This window comes from Salarias fasciatus, chromosome 6 (assembly GCF_902148845.1).
Source record: "Salarias fasciatus chromosome 6, fSalaFa1.1, whole genome shotgun sequence".
NCBI classification, from domain to species: Eukaryota; Metazoa; Chordata; class Actinopteri; order Blenniiformes; family Blenniidae; genus Salarias; species Salarias fasciatus.
The window spans coordinates 15,290,716-15,309,376 of NC_043750.1; the positions used below are offsets into that span (position 1 = coordinate 15,290,716).

Genomic DNA, 18,661 nt, shown 5'->3' on the forward strand with positions numbered 1-18,661 from the left:
CCATCCTCTGACCACATTGCCGCTTCAGTATACTGTAACACATCTTTCATATGCAGATGTTGTGCGGGGTGTTCTGTACAAGGAAAAAACACAGGATTTGCCAAGTCAGAGTGCTACAGAGATGGAGGCGGTGTGGTCTTGGATTACTCAATCAGAGGATGAAGACACTGAGTCACTCTTCGATGATTGGCCATGGCAGTTAAGACAAGAGTCTCCCGAATCAGTGGAGTCTCTGAGTGAATTGAGGCCCCTGTCCCCTGACTCACCTTTACCTCAGTTCAGATCAATGTATATTGACAGCCATGCTGATTTTTCAGACATCAGATCATTAAGTCCACTTTCCAGATTTTCTGACTGGGATGGTAATGACTTCTCAATGGACAGTCATATTGATGAGAAACGACCATGTTCACCAGCATCATTCATATTCGAGTTTGATTTGCATCAGCTTTTTACAAACAATTCTTTACTGCCACAGTCTATGGTCAATGATTCTGATTTCTCTCTTTTCCAAAACTGGTTCGATGATGCAATGGCTTCTTCCCTAGAGTCTGCCACATCTTTTAACTACCGACCCATTCCTTTTGGTGTTTTGAACCATCAGCATTGTGATTACTATTTACTTCATCCTTCCATTGACATGCCAAATTCATTTTTGTCATCGAAGTCATGTGATGTTGGTGCAGAGTTCTGCAGTGAGCATTTACGAGAGGATTCCAAATCAAATTCACCTCATTCAGTTGTTTTGGATGTTGCCAACCATGTTGATGTAATCAGAAATGAACTTTCTTTCTATTTTGAATCTGATGAATCCAATGTAACATCAGGCAAAGAGAGTACTGTACCTCCAAGTCCGTTCTTGTCTGAAACAAGACCCTTGCCTCCTCCGACCTTTGTCGATCTTCCTCAATCGCCCACAGATCTTTCCTCATTTCACAGTTACTCGGCTACATCCTTGTCATCATCTTCACTTGATATCCCAATCTCCCGAGAATCCCAAATCAAACATTTCCACAACACTCTTATTTCACATGTGTATGATCCAGTTTATCGGGGACATCGATCTTTTTGTTCATTTTCTTGTGTCAAACAAAATTTATCATGTCCTGCTGAACCTAGTCAACAATAACAAAGCAACAGAATTACAATCGTATTTATTGGCACTTCACAATATCACAGAAAAAACTGGTAATTTCCATCTTGAAATGCATTCTTTTATTTTTATGTCAGTTTTAACCAAGCATATCTTATTTTCAGATTGATAGATTATAGAAATGATTGAAATATACTCTTTAATTACTGTGGTCTTTTGGGCCTTCCAGATTGTTTACATACTTTATTTTCATCCTCCAAAAAATTAATTAATTAATTAAACTACTTTTATCCAGATTAATTTATTGCATTTCATGCCTTCTTAAAATGAAATAATCAATCCATGCAAGAGGGGTTTGTTTCAATTGAAGTTTCCTTTTCTTTTACTTACCAAAGAACTCTTTCTCCAAACCTCTCAAATCTGCGAATACTGTGCATCAGAATTCAAAATATAAAAAGATTTAGAATCTGTTTATTCTCTTCTTGTCTTTTTTTCTATTTTGGAATTGTATCCCATGTGTCTTATACATGTTAAACATTAAGGATCGACCAATTATTGGCCTGGCCGATAATATTGGCCGATATTGGGCATTTTTCTAATAATCAGCATCGGCCTTTTTTTCCACCAATATCCGATAAAAAAAAAATTTTTACCGTATTTCCCGCACTATAAGGCGCACCTAAAAGCCTCTAATTGTCTCAAAGCCCAACTGTCTGCCTTATATTTCGGTGGGCCTTTTTTTCAGAAAATACGGTAATAAAGACCACTCGGTTGTCAGTCAGTTGTCTTGACTACGGCTCCCATAATGCATTGTGATGTGATCACATGAGCAAACAACTTCTGCTTGCTTGTAGCTAAGCTAGCCAGTTCCAAAGAACGGCAAATATGAAGCTTGAGGCAGATTCTCCGCCTCTAACCCGTCAGTCACCATAATCACACAGTTTGTCCTCAAGTCTCCCAACCAGAGAGCACGGCACGCGGCTGCACAGCCGCGAGGAGCGGCCCGACGCCGACGGACAGCCCGCTCGCTGGGACGCCGGGAGCGGTCGGCCGGCAGCGGTCAACCGGCAGCGGATTACAGTCAAGTCGGCCCCTACGCATCTTCTGTCACGCACTCACGCCACACATTGAAAACTGAAAAAAAAATTACCGGTAAATTTGTCTGGTGCGCTGCTGTGGAACCGGGAGGAATCAAACACAAGCCTGTCACAGACCTACCGGTGATTTTTTTTTCCAGTTTTCAATGTGTGGCGTGAGTGCGTGACAAAAGACGCGTGGGGCCGAGTTGGTCGGGGCGACCGAGGGTTGACTGGTTACCGTGCCGAGAACAGACTGCCTGCCGAAAAATGACTCCCCCCACGGGGGCGCGCATCGATTAGTGATAACATTGATTTTAACATATTTTTTAGCGTTACAGTAGCCTACAACTTTAGTTCAACCAGGATTCTCCATTGTTTATTTTATTATTATTTTTTATTCCTACAGTACACGGACATACAGGGGACAAAATACAAGAAAATGAAGGAAAGAGTTGTGTTATCAGTAGCGACAGATAGTTGAATATTGGAGTTTTGGGGAAGTTATGGATGAGATGACTGCATTATTGTGTGTGTGTGTGTGTGTGTGTGTGTGTGTGTGTGTGTGTGTGTTTGTGTGTGTGTGTGTGTGTGTGTGTGTGTGTGTGTGTGTGTGTGTGTGTGTGTGTGTGATAAATATAATTACATGTATCAGTAATAATAATAATAATAACAATAATAAAGTAATCACACAATTATAAACTGAACGAAAACAAAAGGCCTGAGTATAATGAATGTAGAAGTGTTTTCCACTGAGCACATCACATCTCTCTTCACTAGTCACTTCACTACTAAGTCACTACTCTGGGCTGTGGAACAATGTCCCACCCACAGCTACATTTTGATGCCAAAATGTTCATTTTTGCTGCAAATGAATCATATCAACATATCGGTTATCGGTTTCCATAAGTACCAATAATTGGCATCGGCATCGTCCCTAAAAAAGCCATATCGGTCGGTCCTTATTAAACATATTATAGATACACTTAAAGACACTTTTCACAGTTGCAATCGGATTGACTTCCTTCCAGGATTCAGGGCTTTTTTTAAACTTGAGACACAGTTCCTCCTCTGGGAACATTTTTTCAGCTATTTCTAATGGTCATATCCTCATAATCAGGTGAAATAGAATGAACCTTTCTGAGGCTTTCATACAGTTTTGATGAGCCAAGTAATTTTAGTGCCATTGAGAGTTTCCACTGATCATCAGACGACTTATTCCTCCCAAGCAGTACAGTTATTTACCGCACTGCATATTGTTGTTGTCCTTCTAAGAGGCTGAAGAAGTCTGTTTTAAATATTCATGGCAAATGCCAACAATGTTCTTAGAAGTCTTTTAATAATCACTAGTTTGTACAAATCACTAACCTTGTCCCCTATCATCATTTCACTTCTTTTGTTCAACATTTCAATAAGGCTTCTATCTACAACTCCAATCATGGCATGTGCACCATTATTGTGTAATGTTTTCTGTTAGTTTAGGATTACATGGTCATTAGTGGCTGTAAAACAGCATTTGCACAATGTGCGATTGATTTTTAAAATTGTGAACAACTGTTCACCACCACCACTGAAAAAAATTGTCCAATTTTGCTCAGAGGTGACAACCAGGATTTCTAGGTCCACAAGCCACAATAACTGCAGATTGCCTTCATGCGACTCTCTATTCTCACGATCGGCCTTCTCATATATGTGATTCATATATGTGATTGTAGCGCTTTGTATGTTTTATATTTACCTGCTCAGGGACTACAGATGGAAATTAGCCCAGGCTAAATCTGGTGTGAAGCATCTTTAAATAATGTTTTTCACACATTGTCCCTGTGAAATAAACCAATAAACTAAACTAAACTAAACTAAACTAAACTAACATTTTGGTCAATGGCCTGGCACCAACGAAGCAATATTGCTTTGGCCGTAGAATAACTGCCCAAATAATTTTTTACCATCTCAATACCTGAACAGCTAAGAAGTTACCCCCGGTCATCTATTTCAGAAAAAGAAGAAAAAAAAAGTCAGACTTTTTGTCTGAGCTCCTCGAAGAGCCTCACAAAAACAAAACAAAAAAAAAAAAACAAAACAAAACAAAAAAACAGTGGTTTTCCAGTGTCATACATGGTTGAGTCAAATGTCAACTGGTTCATTTTTAAATGGTTGCTATCATCCTGTCTGACTGGGCAAGTCTTTCCACGACCAAGATCAAGCAAGAAAAGGATTCACAAAATGAAGAGCACATGAATGATCATGTACGGACCCACTCTGAATCACAATTAAAGATGAAACAAGCCCAAGATTTGTTTTCCCAAGAACCTGAAAAAGAATGAACAAGAGCAAACGTTCCTTCCTGTTGGTAAGAAACCAAAAAACCCTGCTTACCAATAAATGCACTGCTGATTTCAAAAGTAGTGATTCTGGCCATGTAGTGTCCTCTGAGCTTCCACTAATACTAAGAAATGCTTTCATGTTTTGCTGTGGCATGTTTGCATTACAGCACATTGGATGATTTGTTAGTTTAGCAAAACTAATCAAAACTACCGCAACCACATTAAAAACAAATACCTATACCTTTAAAGAAAAAGATTCACATAACTATTGATGAAAATATATACTGAATATAAATTGAATATAAACTGAATGATATATTTGGAATTCTATTTTAATTGGAACATGTTTGCAAATGCCACTTTTTTGCCCACCACCCATAAAAGTCAAAACCAAGTGATGCATTTGCAGCAACTAAAGGGACTACTTCTACTGGTCTACTTTTGAGTGTCCAAAGCTTCCAACGTTTCCCATGATAACCGATAACAATCACAGAAAAATACCACTGAATATTTGTCATTCCACATCCACTGGCAATGCCCCAGTTGCAAGATATAAGACATGCTTCAGTTGAATGCAAAAAATTAAATGTGAAGATATTTAATTGCATGAATACAGCGGTATAACGCTTTCTATTGCCATTGTCTTGGCACGACATGCAACGCAGGTGATGTTGACTGCATCCTTTTCACCAGGTTTTGTTTGACATTTGACAAAGACAAAAATGTTTCCATGACAGGTTGTGCTTTTTCTTCCTAATAATAAAACTGTTGTTTTGTGAGGTTGGAACTGCAGAAGTCAATTTGACTATGGTAAATTTTATAGTCTAGATGGTTTAGCTCTTTTGTGGGACCTGCTATGCATCTTGACTTTATATCATGACTTGATAGCACTTAAAATTATTTTGCCATTACATACAACTTCATCTTGCACTAAATAGTTGTTTCATTAATTCATTTGAGCCCTGTCTACTTTGTAAGCAAAATATGTTGTCTGTTATAATGCATAGATTTAAAAAAAAACAGACAAATCTCAGCATTTCTCTGTTACTTTCTTAAATGAATGTACATTTCTATTTTAATTTGGAGTTAAAAATTTCAATAATCCATCAATAATCTGATCATTGATTATCTGTACATATATGGGCTACAAATGAATTTCTTCATGACAAAAGGTGTCTCCTTTTTAAGGAAACCCTTCCTCAACAAATGCATGTTGTGTTTGTTGCTTTTATCATCAGATAAACCATCAAACATGTTTGTAATTTGCTCTCCCACTCCATTTTATGATTTTTTTTCAGGTACCAACTGCATCATCCAAGAAAGTTCATTCACAGTCTCCAAATGTTGATTTAGAACAGAGTCAGGTCCTTTCAAATAACACAAACTCCTTGGCAAATGATATGAGCGCACAATCCACTGAAAGACTAGAATTACTATTTCCGGGTGCTTGTGATTCAAGTGAAGAACTAAATGATATTGCATTCACCGCAGAAGGTGACTTACCAACGGATGAAAACAGTCAGTGGGTGTCACTGCCTGAGCAAAATGAAGATTCTGATTTGGCAACAACTTGTTCAGTGGCCCCAGATTCACAGAGTGAAACATCTAATAGGAGTATTGATGTTCTCACCAAGATGTCTCCAGATCCAGAGTCTACACCTTCTTCACCAGAGTCTGGGTCACCTCAGCTTGACCAGCTCCTCTCAGATCTGGAAGGAATGAAATTCAATCTACAACAAGAAACTACTAACCCACCATCATTAGAAACAACTGGCAACTCTGAAGTTGATCAGAGTGACAAGCTGGAAGACCTGTCAGTTGTTGATCCAGAAAGCAGAGATGATCTAGAAGACCCCATGTCACCAGATGAAGTGCTTGATGGAGATGACCACACCAGTGCAGGAACCACAGAGCCAACTCATTTCCACACATCTGCAGAAGATGACAGAGGAAAGGACTCAGTTGTTCTCAGCGTGACGAAAACATCTGAAACAGCCGTACCATCAAGCATTGGTTTTCATGAAGACAGTCCTGTATCCCCCACTTCAATCCCTACGTCTTCCCAAGCAGTTTGTGAAGATATGGAACCAACTCTAACATCAAGGTTTTGTGACGATATGTTTCAGGATGGTAATAACATTGGGAATGCTCCTGACATCTTTCCTTCAGCAGCTACAGAAAGCCAGATTGACACAGTTAGGGAACATCCGATTGATCATTTTCAGGAAGATTATACAGCTGACATTGTTCAAACTCAAGAAGAGCTGCAACCCCTTCCACTATGTAATGACTTGAAGGACACTACAGAAGAAACTTCAACAGAGAGTAACCAAAATCTGTATTTAATGGAAGCAAGCTCTGTTGAGACCTATCAGAGTGAAGACTACTCTTCTCAATCGTTATCCGATATGACTCCTGAGACTGTTACAACTGCCAGACATTTCAGCTTTGAAGAGTTGATGCAATTCCCCTCCTCAAGGAACTCAACATCTTCAGATGAGGACAAGCCAAGGGACGGTGGACAGCTTTCAGTAGAAGCTCTGATCCCAGCAGATCATGAATATTTTCAGTCCACATCAGTCATATCCAAACCTGAGTTGACTTCATCAACTTCTGATGAGGAGTATAGCATCAATTCAGCTGCAGAAGTCTCTTCCACCTCAGCTGTCAATACGCACATCCCTCCAAGATACAGCGAGGTGGTTAACAGTAGTACAGACAGTCCAACCTTTGACTATTCTGACCCAGAGCCTTTCTTTGACTGTAAGCAAGCTGCGTCTGATTTCTCAGAGCCTGAAGAAGCTGAGGCAAGAGCTAAGTCAAGTGGGATGAAGCCCTTGAGTCGTTTCAGGCATCTTAGAGGGCCTGAGAATAATGATCGTAGAGTACTGTTGTCTTCTGGAAGTGAAGATTATGAAGACGCTACCTTTGTCCATGAGCCTTTTCATCATGTAGACAGTGAAGAATTACTGCACTACTCAGCATCAGATGAAGAATTCATCCTATGTGAGGCTTCACAGCCGCCCCCTGTCTGTGAAATTGGCCCATTTGACGATACTGATAAATCTCTGGCAATGGTAAGATGAGATTTATTAAAAACCTGCAAGTTTTTTCCCAGAGCTGAGCTTGACAGACTACTATATTTGCTTCGAAGGGATGACTGCTAACCATATGGCCTCACAAATGGGATTTAAATTTCCTCATTTTGTTTTGATTTCAGAATTAATCACTTCTAATTGAGCATGTCACTTTGCTGCCTGTGTCAGTCTGTGATGACATGATCTACCTTGTTTTTTTTCACATCAGCAGCAACATTCTGTTAATCAAGTAAAAGCATGGACTCTTTTCCAAATGTTTTGTGAAGTTACAGACTGCCATGTTGTACTTTCTTGTGTGTCGTAATGAAGTGGAGCCTTCAGCACATTGAAAGTGCAACATTTCACTCTGCTTTTGGCTTGCTTTGCTACAAAGATAGTGCTCACTCGTTGTCATTCAATACATCTAAATGGAACTGTGTGCTTGGCCAGGAGATCAACGCAGAGCTTGGATCAAAGTCAGAAAGTTCAGATGAGGAATTTTTGACCACCAGAATTGTACGAAGGAGAGTGGTCATTCAGGTATCCGATTCGGCATGACATGGTGGTGTTTTAGATTAGCATGGAGAGTGTATTTCAACTGGGCTGGGTCTTCGCTGGTTACAAACCTTACCATCTAACAACTTCAGGTTTTAACAGAAAGTGCGGAAGTGTGCGTATTAACATCAACTCTGTTACCTGTCTCTTTCTGAGCACAGATGGCTGGACCTCAGGGTGATTTTTTTTTTTTTTTTAATTCTGCTGTGTGCCCTTATTTAACCCCAAACAAGCAAGTGTGTTTTCTATTTCTGTTTATTGCGCACTATAACAATGAATTAATTTCCTGTTGTATGCCTAACACATATACTCAATAAGTAGCGAATCAAACGTGACTTCCAAAGTTAACTGTCCCAGTAATGCTTTGTCTTGTTTATCTTACAGGCCGATGAATTTCCAGACCTCCCGGCTCAGTCGGTGACAGAAGAAAAGTACACAGATGAAAACGGACATGTGGTTGTGAAGAAGGTAAAGCAAGGTTACACCCAAGCAAGTTTTACGTAGCTGTATGTTAGTATATTATGTGATATGAATATCATTCACACTTTTGTTAAAATGTATAATATTATATAATCTAATTGAGATTCATAGTTTACTGTATGCCAGGTTTGTTTACATGTAACTTTTTTCAACTTCTCAATTAATCACAATAGCATCAACCATGGCTTAAAATGTACCGTATTGGCCTGAATATAAGACAACTATGATTATAAGACGACCCCTATTTCTCAAAAAAATATTGTCATATATTCGGGCCAATACGGTACATAACTGTGAAGAAATCTGATGATGACGATAATGATGATGAGGATTGTGATGATGATGATGACGATGATGATAATGAATGGCAAGAGTGTTTACCATGTTCTGGCATCAGAGATGTTCAGTGACAGTTTAGAGTGTTGGTCATCTGTGACTTTGACAATTTTTAAGTCTTTGTAGTCATTTTTGAATATTGGTCGCGTGGACTCAAGAAAACTTCACTTTACAGTTTACGTTTCTGACCAGAAAAAGCCACATTGCTTAATATACAGTACAATTTGTAGATTTAGTGTAAATTATGTAAACAATGACAGCCAAAGACAACATTTAAGTATAAACTTCTATGCAGAAAGTTCTGCCAAACTGTGATAGCTATGTGTGTGCGCTGTCTTAAGTTTACTGTTAAGTCATACAGTCAAAAATAGTGTTATAGCCTAAATACTAGGGGTGTAACAATACATATATTTGTATTGAACAGTTTCGGTACAGGCCGTTCGGTTCGGTACAGGACTGTGCACGGGTGAGTTCACGGGCCAAAGGTTGTTTTTTTTTTCCCCCGGCTCACGGGCCAGATGGTGCGTGTGTTTACGTTCTGCTGCTAGCATGTGCGGCTACACCTGCAGCCATGATTGCTACTGCTAGCAGCTTCGTCCATGCTTCACATGTCCGCGTGGCGCATTGGTCCCTGGGACGCCATGTCATGAATTTCTGTCCACGGACGTCGCATGCAGGACAGATTTTGTGACTGCGCTGCGCGTATGCGCACGTCGCGCCGGTACACACATGCGCCAGAGCGCCACAGCAAACAAACCATGACAGACGCTAACTTTGAAAAGTGAGTCTGTGAAGCAAACAGGCTGCAACTCTGTCTGAAGAAACTCAGAGAAAAGCTGGTGGACGGAGAGAGCAGGCTCTATCAGGAGGGAGGAGAAGGTCTGTCACAGAAGTGAAAGCAGTGTGCGAACTACACCGCGGCTGTCGGGGGGGCTCACTTATTGGGGGGGATACGTGTGCCTCAGAGGGAATATGTCTGCTTTAAGTGACGCTTAAGGCATAGTGCCCCCACTCTTCAATGGTGAGGACAAGTACTGCATGCAGGTCGGCATCTTTATTCAAGTGAAATAGTGATGCGCAAATCATCCATTAAAATTGGCCTAATTCTGCATATAATCCATGATTATGATCATACAAAATCAATAATAATAAATTAAAGGAAATACATGGGGGAAACTGCATTTTTCCAATATTTAGCCCCCCCCAAAATTTCACAAATCATGTTTTCAGGGGGAGTCATGTCTCATCAAGGGGGGCTGAGACCCCCCTGGCCCCCCCCCATAGTTCGCACCCTGAGTGAAAGTATCTAATCACTCGGGCGCCGCCCCGAGATTCAGAAACAGAAAAAAAAAAAAAAAAAAACTGGCTAAATAAACTCTGATACTAAATGATAACGTACTGATAATGTCTGTGCCTCATTTCTTATAAATAATCTGAAATAAAGGAGCAGATAAACAGTCTAGAGAGCCGGAAAAGCTTCTTCCGGATGCGTGGATCAGTGCGCCTGCATGGAACGTACACAGCTGAGCCCAAATGTAGCAGGAGAGAAGAGCGTTCGCATCGGTGATGTGCCGCAAAGCGGACACAGACACGCAGACGTGGGAAGCATGACAAGAACAAGAAAATTCAGGTTTTGCATTTTGTTCCCTACTGTATCGAAACCGAACCGAACCGTGACCTCAGAACCGAGGTACGTATCGAACTGAGATTTTTGTGTATCGTTACACCCCTACCAAATACCCCCAAAGAAATGTGTTTTTAGGCTTTATTTTTGCAACAACCAGTAAATATCAACAGAGTAAATGAATGTTACTGCATTGTTGCTATATTTCGTAAAAATAGCACAATTATCTGCTGTATAAGTGTAATAAACAAACTATATTGGAGGTTATATTTCTGTTACATAATGTTTTGTTTTGTTTTGTTTTGTTTTGTTTTGTTTTGTTTTGTTTTGTTTTGTTTTGTTTTGTTTTGTTTTTTTAATGCTGTGTCACTCAGGTTACCCGCAAAATTATTCGCAAGTGTGTTTCTGCGGATGGCGTGGAGCATGAAGAGACGTCGGAGGGAGCTGAGGAGACGATGGAGGGAGCCGGGTATTCCAAGGTCGTGAAGCGAACTGTAGTAAAGAGTGTGGGAGACCACACAGAGGTGTGTGTTTGCTCACTGCCACCATCTTCCATTTGGCTTCTAACAAACAAGTGTTACACACAGTCAACATCTAATAGCAGTTAAAAGATGTTTGGAATGACTGTCGTTTGTTCGGTACAGCAGGTTCCTTTGACCATTTAAAGAACAATCCAATGACCTTTTAATTTTTATTCCGTTCCAGGTAACATTTACTGAATGTGAGGGCCTTTCGTCAACAAATCAGGAGATCCCTGATGGTCGAAAGCTCAGTTGCACAGAAAAGACAACAGTAGTGGAGGGTGAAAGGACATCTGCACACCAGGGTGACCCAGCATTGGCCTCTGACCTCCCATCAGCCCAAGATGACTTCAAGCAGGTTTGTTAACTTTGTCAGTAAAATTATCTGATGGAGGCTTATCAGACCTGTCATGTCGGTATTTGATAGGGTTGTGGGTTATTGGTTTGAGCAAAACATTAAGGGGCCAATATTTACTGACACACAGTGGCTCTTTGTGCCATGTACTCTATTTTATTTTTTTCTCCTTTTCATGCCAACAGGCACTGAGTTATTTAAAAGATTTTAGTGCATCAGAGCTCCCCCCTGTGGTGGAGACAGAAACTGTCAGAGAGGATGGAACCATGGTCAGGAGGTGTGTGTAGGCTGATTACCAGGCGCATGTGTGAGAATAACACTTCACCTGCGTGGATTTTGTGTTTGAAGCTGAAACTTACTGCTATTTAATGTCTCCTGAAGTTGATGTTGCATGTCAAATGTAATGTTCACTTCATTGAATCCAGAAAGGATATCACAGGAAAAGAAATGATGCTCCTTAAAGCTTCCTACCTTGGAGCAACATTTCCCACATCTGACGTTTCGTTCAGCTATTTAACTGCAAGGAGTAAAACCACATCGTCCCATGCTCTTAAAAATCAGAATGTCGCAATATTTAATGACTTTATTAAATGTAAATTTATAGCTGTAATATTGTATTGCATTTTGTATAGATATAGTGCAGAACGCTGTAGGTAAACAATATCAATTAGAGGATGGCTGTTTCACAGTTTGTAGTACGGGGTGTTTTTGAAATCACAAGGTTAATTTTTTTACATCCCTATATGTGTATGTGAGTGTGTGCAGTTGTATTGGTGAATGAATGAATGGGACTGATCATATGAAGGACATCAAGAACTGTGCTGCATCAGTAAAATCCATTTATTTTCATGTATGGAACAAGCTACAAAACAACAACCCAAGAGTAGTTTTTCGGGATGAAGCTCAATGATTGTTTCAGCAAAGACACATGGAAAACATCCCTTATTAAAAGAAGAAAAGCTAAAAGAAAGAAATCCCCAATAAATAAAGCAAAAAAAGCCTCATTACTTCATTTTGCTTGTGTGAAATAGAGATTTACCCTCCAGTTTGCCTCTAACAGAGACTGCAGATCCCCTCTGTTATCTCTTATTTGCCGAAAAAATATTACAGTGAAGCCAAACACAAACGCAGGAGCTTGTTATCTGGGTTTGTCTCTTACTGTGGCCCCTGACATGCAGCATGAGGGCCCCTGATCTTTGGCTATCTGTTAGTACTATTGGGAACCAGGACTGCATATGATTTATTCTCCCAATCTTCAATACTCTTTTTACATCCCAGCTGGAAAGTCACCCTGAATTCTCTGCATGTGATTCCAGCTGAACGTTGGATTTATAAAGCATGATTTGAATTTGAGTGGTTTGTTGGTTTCTCATAAAGCGTTTTACAAGTATAACAAAGCTTTTTTTTGCTTTAATCTGATTCCCCAAAAGGTCAAACGAGATCTTTCCCAAACATTAAAATTGCCTTTCTCTTCTTTCACTCCCTACTCACTTCATCCTCAGGGCCCACGTGCGTAAAGGCCAAACCCGGAGACGAACTGTGGTGAGGGGACCTGGACAGCACAGACAGGTCCTCACAGAGCAAGTGGACGGCCCCAGAAATGGGTCAAATCCCCGCGACCTCCAACAGCATCTCCACCAGCTCTTTCACCGCTACTGCGAAGAAGAAAGGGAGGAGGACAGTGACGACGAAGACGAGGGGACGGAGTAGACGAGCGATTGAAACTGTCCCCAGCTCCCCGGTTCTGCCCACGCTAAAGTCTCTGCTGATCCTATGCATTCGCCACTTGCAATCCCAGTGTGCACCGTGACACTTCAGAGCTACCACAGTCTTCCCATTTAAGTCCTCAAAGATGGCATTTCGTTTCCAGTTTGGCGTTTTGTCGCTGGCTGTTGATATGTAGTCAGTGATTTTACGTTTCATTGTTCCAATGTTGTTTTGCCTTTTTTTTTTGTGACCAAAGAAAGCTCTCTGTTGTTTTCCTGTTTCATTTTTACTTTCCACATCAGAGTTGTCTGATATTATTTATCTTGATCCTGTGGTAGAGCAAGAAAAAAAATACAGAAAAAAAAAACACAGATAAAATATTATTCACATCAATTAACACTCAAACCTCCAGAAGGTAAATGACATTTTACCAACAAAATACCGGTATTGCGCTTATAGGTGCTTGGAAAGAAAGACAATATTTCACATTGCACTGCCTCTCACAAAGTAAAGTTTCTCAGATTTCTGGAAAACTTTCTCACTCACTATACTAGCTGCTCTGCTTTTTTGATTCAGGTGGTCAAGATGTCACAAACAGAAAAACCAGACTGTATTGACACTGGAATTAACCGCTGCTGTTGTGTTTTGTGTAGACTATGTGTAATCTGTCTTTGGGAATTATATATTACCTATAATATCAACATTACTGACATCTGTAGCCTAGGAATTAATATTCACTCATGTGAAGTAGAACAGGCATGACTAATCAACATCTGTCAGTTTGACCCTCGCTTTAACCGCTTTGTCTATGGATTATCCTTCTGTCTTTCTTACTCTTCTGTGTGTGTGCGTGCGTGCGTGTGTGTGTGTGTGTGAGTGCTTGCGTGTCAGAATGAAACTGGATTGATGTTGCTGTGCGCTGGACTTTATCCGTGCATGTGGACGGTTATAAGACAGTCGTGATTTTTTTTTTTTTTTTTTTTTTTTTTGGTTGTCGTTTTGGTTTTGTTTAAGTGTTACTGTCGGCCCAAATCAGTGTTTAATTTATTTCAGAGTGGTTCAGAATTTGTCACTAGGGAACAAAATCTCCACCGCTGCTCTAGTGACATTCTTCTGATGTGATGTTTGTGGTGTAGGATGTTTTTATTTATTGTATATGTAGATTTTTTTTTTCTTTTCAGTCAGAAAGGTAACCCGTTTCAGCGGTTGTTTGACAGCTGAGTGACTGAATGAGTTTTCGTGTGCCAGTTTCTGTCAACACAGGGAAGAAATGATTCTTTTCCACTAAATGCATTTGCACTCCTGAATGTCAGGAGGGACCACCTCCATGCTTTCTGTGCACAGGACTCGAGGTGCAGTAATATCTTAGCCACAGAGACAGTCTCGTTCCAGAAAGACCATGATACACACGACACATGCGCAGTGAGGCAGGCTGAGTGCTTAAAACGATGATTACCCACAGCTACGGATCGCTACTGTATGTATCTCCAACATGTAATGTATTTATTTCACTATCACTATTTACTTTGTGTTTTAGAAACATGTAAAATGCAAATTAGTGAAAGTTCACTGTGACAGATATGCTTCTAATTTGAAAAATCAGCATCCCTTTTCTGTGATGATGCCAGTTATATACATATACGATGCATATATAAATATCTATAAGGGCATGTGTTACTGTATCAAAGTTCAAAAAGACAAAAACAAAAGTGGCTGCAGTGCATCTATGGCTGATAGAGAATAAAAAAAACTCCAAACATGAAGTGTTGCATCTTTTTTCATTTGTTAAAACTGCATGATTTTTTTCTCATTTTTTAATTGCACACAACCATTACCATGCTCATATGAATTTAAACCCACGTCTGAAACACACTGTGAATATTTCAATCTTTCATAAACTGCCTGCTGCTCTGCCAGCTGGAGGTAAGAGAAGCAGACCCTGTGCTGCCCCCTGCTGGTAGTCAGGAGTAACCCGGGAAGAACTCTTGCAGCACGTGGCGGCTCAAATTCTATTAAAATATGAGCGATGAAATAATCTAATTGTACCTATATTCTGCTCTAAATCTCCAAAAGAGTTGATTATTTCCCACGGTAGATTATTAAGGTGAAGTACAGGAATATAGGCAAAGTCCCTGGTAAATATATATATATATATATATATATATATATATATATATATATATATATATATATATATATATATATATATATATACATATATATGTATGTATGTATGTATGTATATAAAATTTTATGTTCCGTTTCGTTTTTAAAGCTGCTTAAACAGGTATTCCCAGTTTATTCGACGGATTATGCTGCTCAGTACCACCCCATGCAGTAATTTACTGTTGACTTGCATTTTGCACTGTAAAGTTAGATCATTGTGTTTATATCATCGTGGGATCATTGTGGGTTATAAACTCGTTTTTCGCATTTTAAATAAATCTGTGTCAACAAAACCTTTCTCAAATGAAGCGTGATATTCACTCTTCAGTTTTAATGAAATGTAATAAAACAGTGAAAATGTCTAAATGCTGCAAAGATATCTACAAACATTCCAAAAACAGATATTTATCAACATAACCTACTGGATCCTACCTGATGACCTTGAAAGTGCTGGAGTTGCTCACTGAGGACATCTGGTCACTCAAATCCCCCAGCCTGTAGATTCCTCTGATGTCCACAAGATGTCCCCACTAATTATAAAAAAAAGTACTGTTCAAGAACTAGAATCACATAAGTTGCTATTTTTTAGATAATTAATTCATAACAGATCATTTTCATTTATTTGGAAAGATCTTTGTCCAGCAGATTTAAAAAGTACCATAAACTACTGTGTCAATGGGCTAAAAAAGACCCATAAAGAACAGAGGCAGAGCGTGGGTCTCAGTACAGAGGAGAGTATTCTTGATGGGCCCTTATGATAGTACCGTAATTTTACCATTCAAACAATACCTCATCCTACCATCAAACAACACACGAATGCTCACTTTTATTGAGCCAAGCAAACCTGTATGCCTGAGAAAGCAGAATAAAGTCACAAACCAGTTCACAAACTTGTTCTGAAGAACAAATACACATGTGCACGCACACACATACACACCAATGCAACCTGACAGTGTCAATCTCCGAGCGTCCGCTGTCCATGGTGCTGAAAGCTTAGATAAAAAGTCAAGGGCTAAATCTGTACCATCTTTGATACAGCTTAAATATAAAATGAACACAGCTGGTCTAAAATTACACAATCTACTCAGATAGATATAGACACAGCTATCTATATCTTTTGGAATTCCAGTATATTAGAGAAAAAAATAGACTCGGTGGTCTCTAGTACACAAGGCACAATCAAATAGGCAGGTGTTTAAGAGCACGGCATTCTGATAAAGATAATATTTTTGAAAATACGGTGGCTCCGATGTTAGGTTTAGGGTAGTACCGCTAGCGGCTAGCATAGTGTTTAGCATACTGTTTAACTTCCCTCCAAAGAGTTCAGATCAAGTGCAAAGAAAAAACTCGTTAACGCCGCACAGCCAATCAGCACTGGCTTACAGCTCTGATGCATTCATGGACAGTCGTAATGTAAGAATTGGCAAATTGGAGCCAACACTCATATGCGTATGCCTTCTCGCACACACTGCACAATTTATTATAATAATTTATTTCCAATTAAATGTGAACACATCACATGAAACGGGGCCCTAAAACCTTGTGGGCCCTGGGGCGACCACCCCCCTTGCCCCCACTCTGGCTCCGCTACAGCATAAGAACCAACCATCAACATAAAATAAGTGAAAACTCTTTCATTATCACACCTTTTAGCTGCTTTATTTATTTCTTAAACATGTTAAGCCATCTATTGCCATGCTGGCAAAAGGTACACACCATATAAGGAGTGGTGCATTGCATTGACATCATACGTTTCATTGAAAGAAAGATTTTTTTTTAATCATATTTTCCCCTTAAAAAAAGAACAGACAGACCACAGACAGAGCAAACAGTGGGGATGACAAAGACACTCTCGTTGTCCTGCGGTGGTGAGACAACGGGCCGACAGAAGCACTGCTGATCATCGAGGAAGACATCCCAGCATTGACCGTCTCTCATTTGACCCCGTCCGAGTTTCTTTCCCTTAAATCCGTTGCCTCGCCCAGAGTTTTTAACGATGCTTCCAGACCTCAAAGTTCAACCATCCTGACAGTTGGCAGAGCCTCTCGTGGGTTGGCTCCATCTCCTTTATGCAACTGGCAAAGTAACACATCGGTGTGACGAGATTAAAATGACAACAGAAACCCTACGCACACAGTCATACGATACAAGTACAAACATTATGAAAAATGATCCTGTTTTCTGCTCGTTTTTATACAAAATGTTAAGGGTTTTTAAACTGTCCTCCACCGATATGAGAGTGTGATATTGGCGCTGGATGCTAAACCGTAACACTGTTATTGTTTTTACAGCAGTTCCATGATACTGGAGGACATTAGAAACAGTTGGGACGGGACCGATGCACAACATTAACAAATGCAAACGAGTCAATGATCGACAAATTAAACAGAATATAATATAGTTTCATATCATCTTACTCACGATAACGCCCCCCTCCCCCCACCATGCACTACACAATAGTCTTAAATTTTCATATATTACATATATGCTACATTCTCTTATTTCTTATGTCACTGATATAAAGGCAAACATATCTCAATGCAAAGTGTAAGCTGCTCTGCTTTTCTTTACATTTAAATCAGTACTATAGATTGAAATCTGACAATTTAAACAGTATGACTTAGCTCATAGCAAACATAAATGTAGCTCATAAACTGGATTTTACGTAAACTCTTATTTCCTCTGATAGCAAGAATAGCAATTTCAATGTTTGATTTTTTTTTTCATTTAAATATCAACAATCACAATGTATATACATCACCAGAACTAAAGCAAGCTCAAATTTAACATTCTGATCTTCCAAATATTTTAGAATTGCACACACAGAAATACACATAAAAATACAGAACTAATTTTTGGGAGAGGTTACAGTAGTACATTTTTAAACATCTCTATTTTATATTTAAAATGCATACCAAAACATCTTAAAAAACAAACGAAAGAAAAAAAAAATGTTCTCAATATGCTTGTTTCATAATGTCCAAATACGGTGTGCAGCCACCCAGCGGTGGTTTCAAATGACGTCCATTAATAAAATGCCATAACAGTAAAATGTAATAATACTTGTGTCCTGTGCGATGTCGTATCCTTTGAGAAGGGTCAAAGAGCAGTCACAGGTTGGCTAGTAGACTGCTTCACTAGGTTTGCTGATGGGGGTTGCTTTTCTTTTTCTTTTTTTTTTTCTCTTTTGTTTCTGACCACCTGGTTAGTATTCCATTAACTGCAAACAGAGAGAGAGAAATTGCAAATAAATAAACAATGACGTGGTACATAGTGCATCAAAACACAACTCTTATTTCAAATTAAATCAAAAGGCTGTGGTAAAAGAGCTTGCTCGTGTGGATCTG

At 39.5% G+C, this 18,661-nt stretch overlaps 2 protein-coding genes across 18 annotated transcripts in view; one reads left to right on the top strand and one right to left on the bottom strand.

Annotated features, from left to right (window-relative positions):
• Window positions 1-300: 300 nt before the first annotated feature.
• The window catches only part of LOC115389603 (calcium/calmodulin-dependent protein kinase type II delta 2 chain), a 50,258-nt gene continuing 31,897 nt past the window's right edge, over window positions 301-18,661 (bottom strand). For 13 of the 14 annotated variants that reach the window (XM_030093057.1, XM_030093054.1, XM_030093051.1 and 10 more), the window contains one exon: window positions 17,084-18,534. In XM_030093057.1, coding sequence (XP_029948917.1) covers window positions 18,531-18,534 — 4 coding nt within the window. In that variant the 3' untranslated portion in view covers window positions 17,084-18,530. Of the gene's footprint in view, window positions 317-17,083; window positions 18,535-18,661 lie in introns of those variants that run through there. The other variant, XM_030093059.1, reaches the window with a different exon arrangement.
• Window positions 3,132-14,054, top strand: LOC115389598 (ankyrin-2-like). 4 transcript variants are annotated; one of them, XM_030093037.1, is made up of 8 exons: window positions 3,135-4,519; window positions 5,792-7,570; window positions 8,021-8,110; window positions 8,510-8,593; window positions 10,940-11,089; window positions 11,271-11,444; window positions 11,627-11,718; window positions 12,944-14,053. In XM_030093037.1, exons 1-8 carry the CDS (start codon window positions 4,490-4,492, stop codon window positions 13,149-13,151), a joined length of 2,607 nt encoding a protein of 868 aa, XP_029948897.1. In that variant the 5' UTR covers window positions 3,135-4,489; the 3' UTR covers window positions 13,152-14,053. The 4 variants fall into 4 exon arrangements, with proteins under 4 accessions (XP_029948899.1, XP_029948897.1, XP_029948898.1 ...); XM_030093039.1 differs by lacking the exon at window positions 11,627-11,718 and having other exon boundaries at window positions 3,132-4,519; window positions 12,944-14,049; XM_030093038.1 differs by lacking the exon at window positions 8,021-8,110 and having other exon boundaries at window positions 3,207-4,519; window positions 12,944-14,051.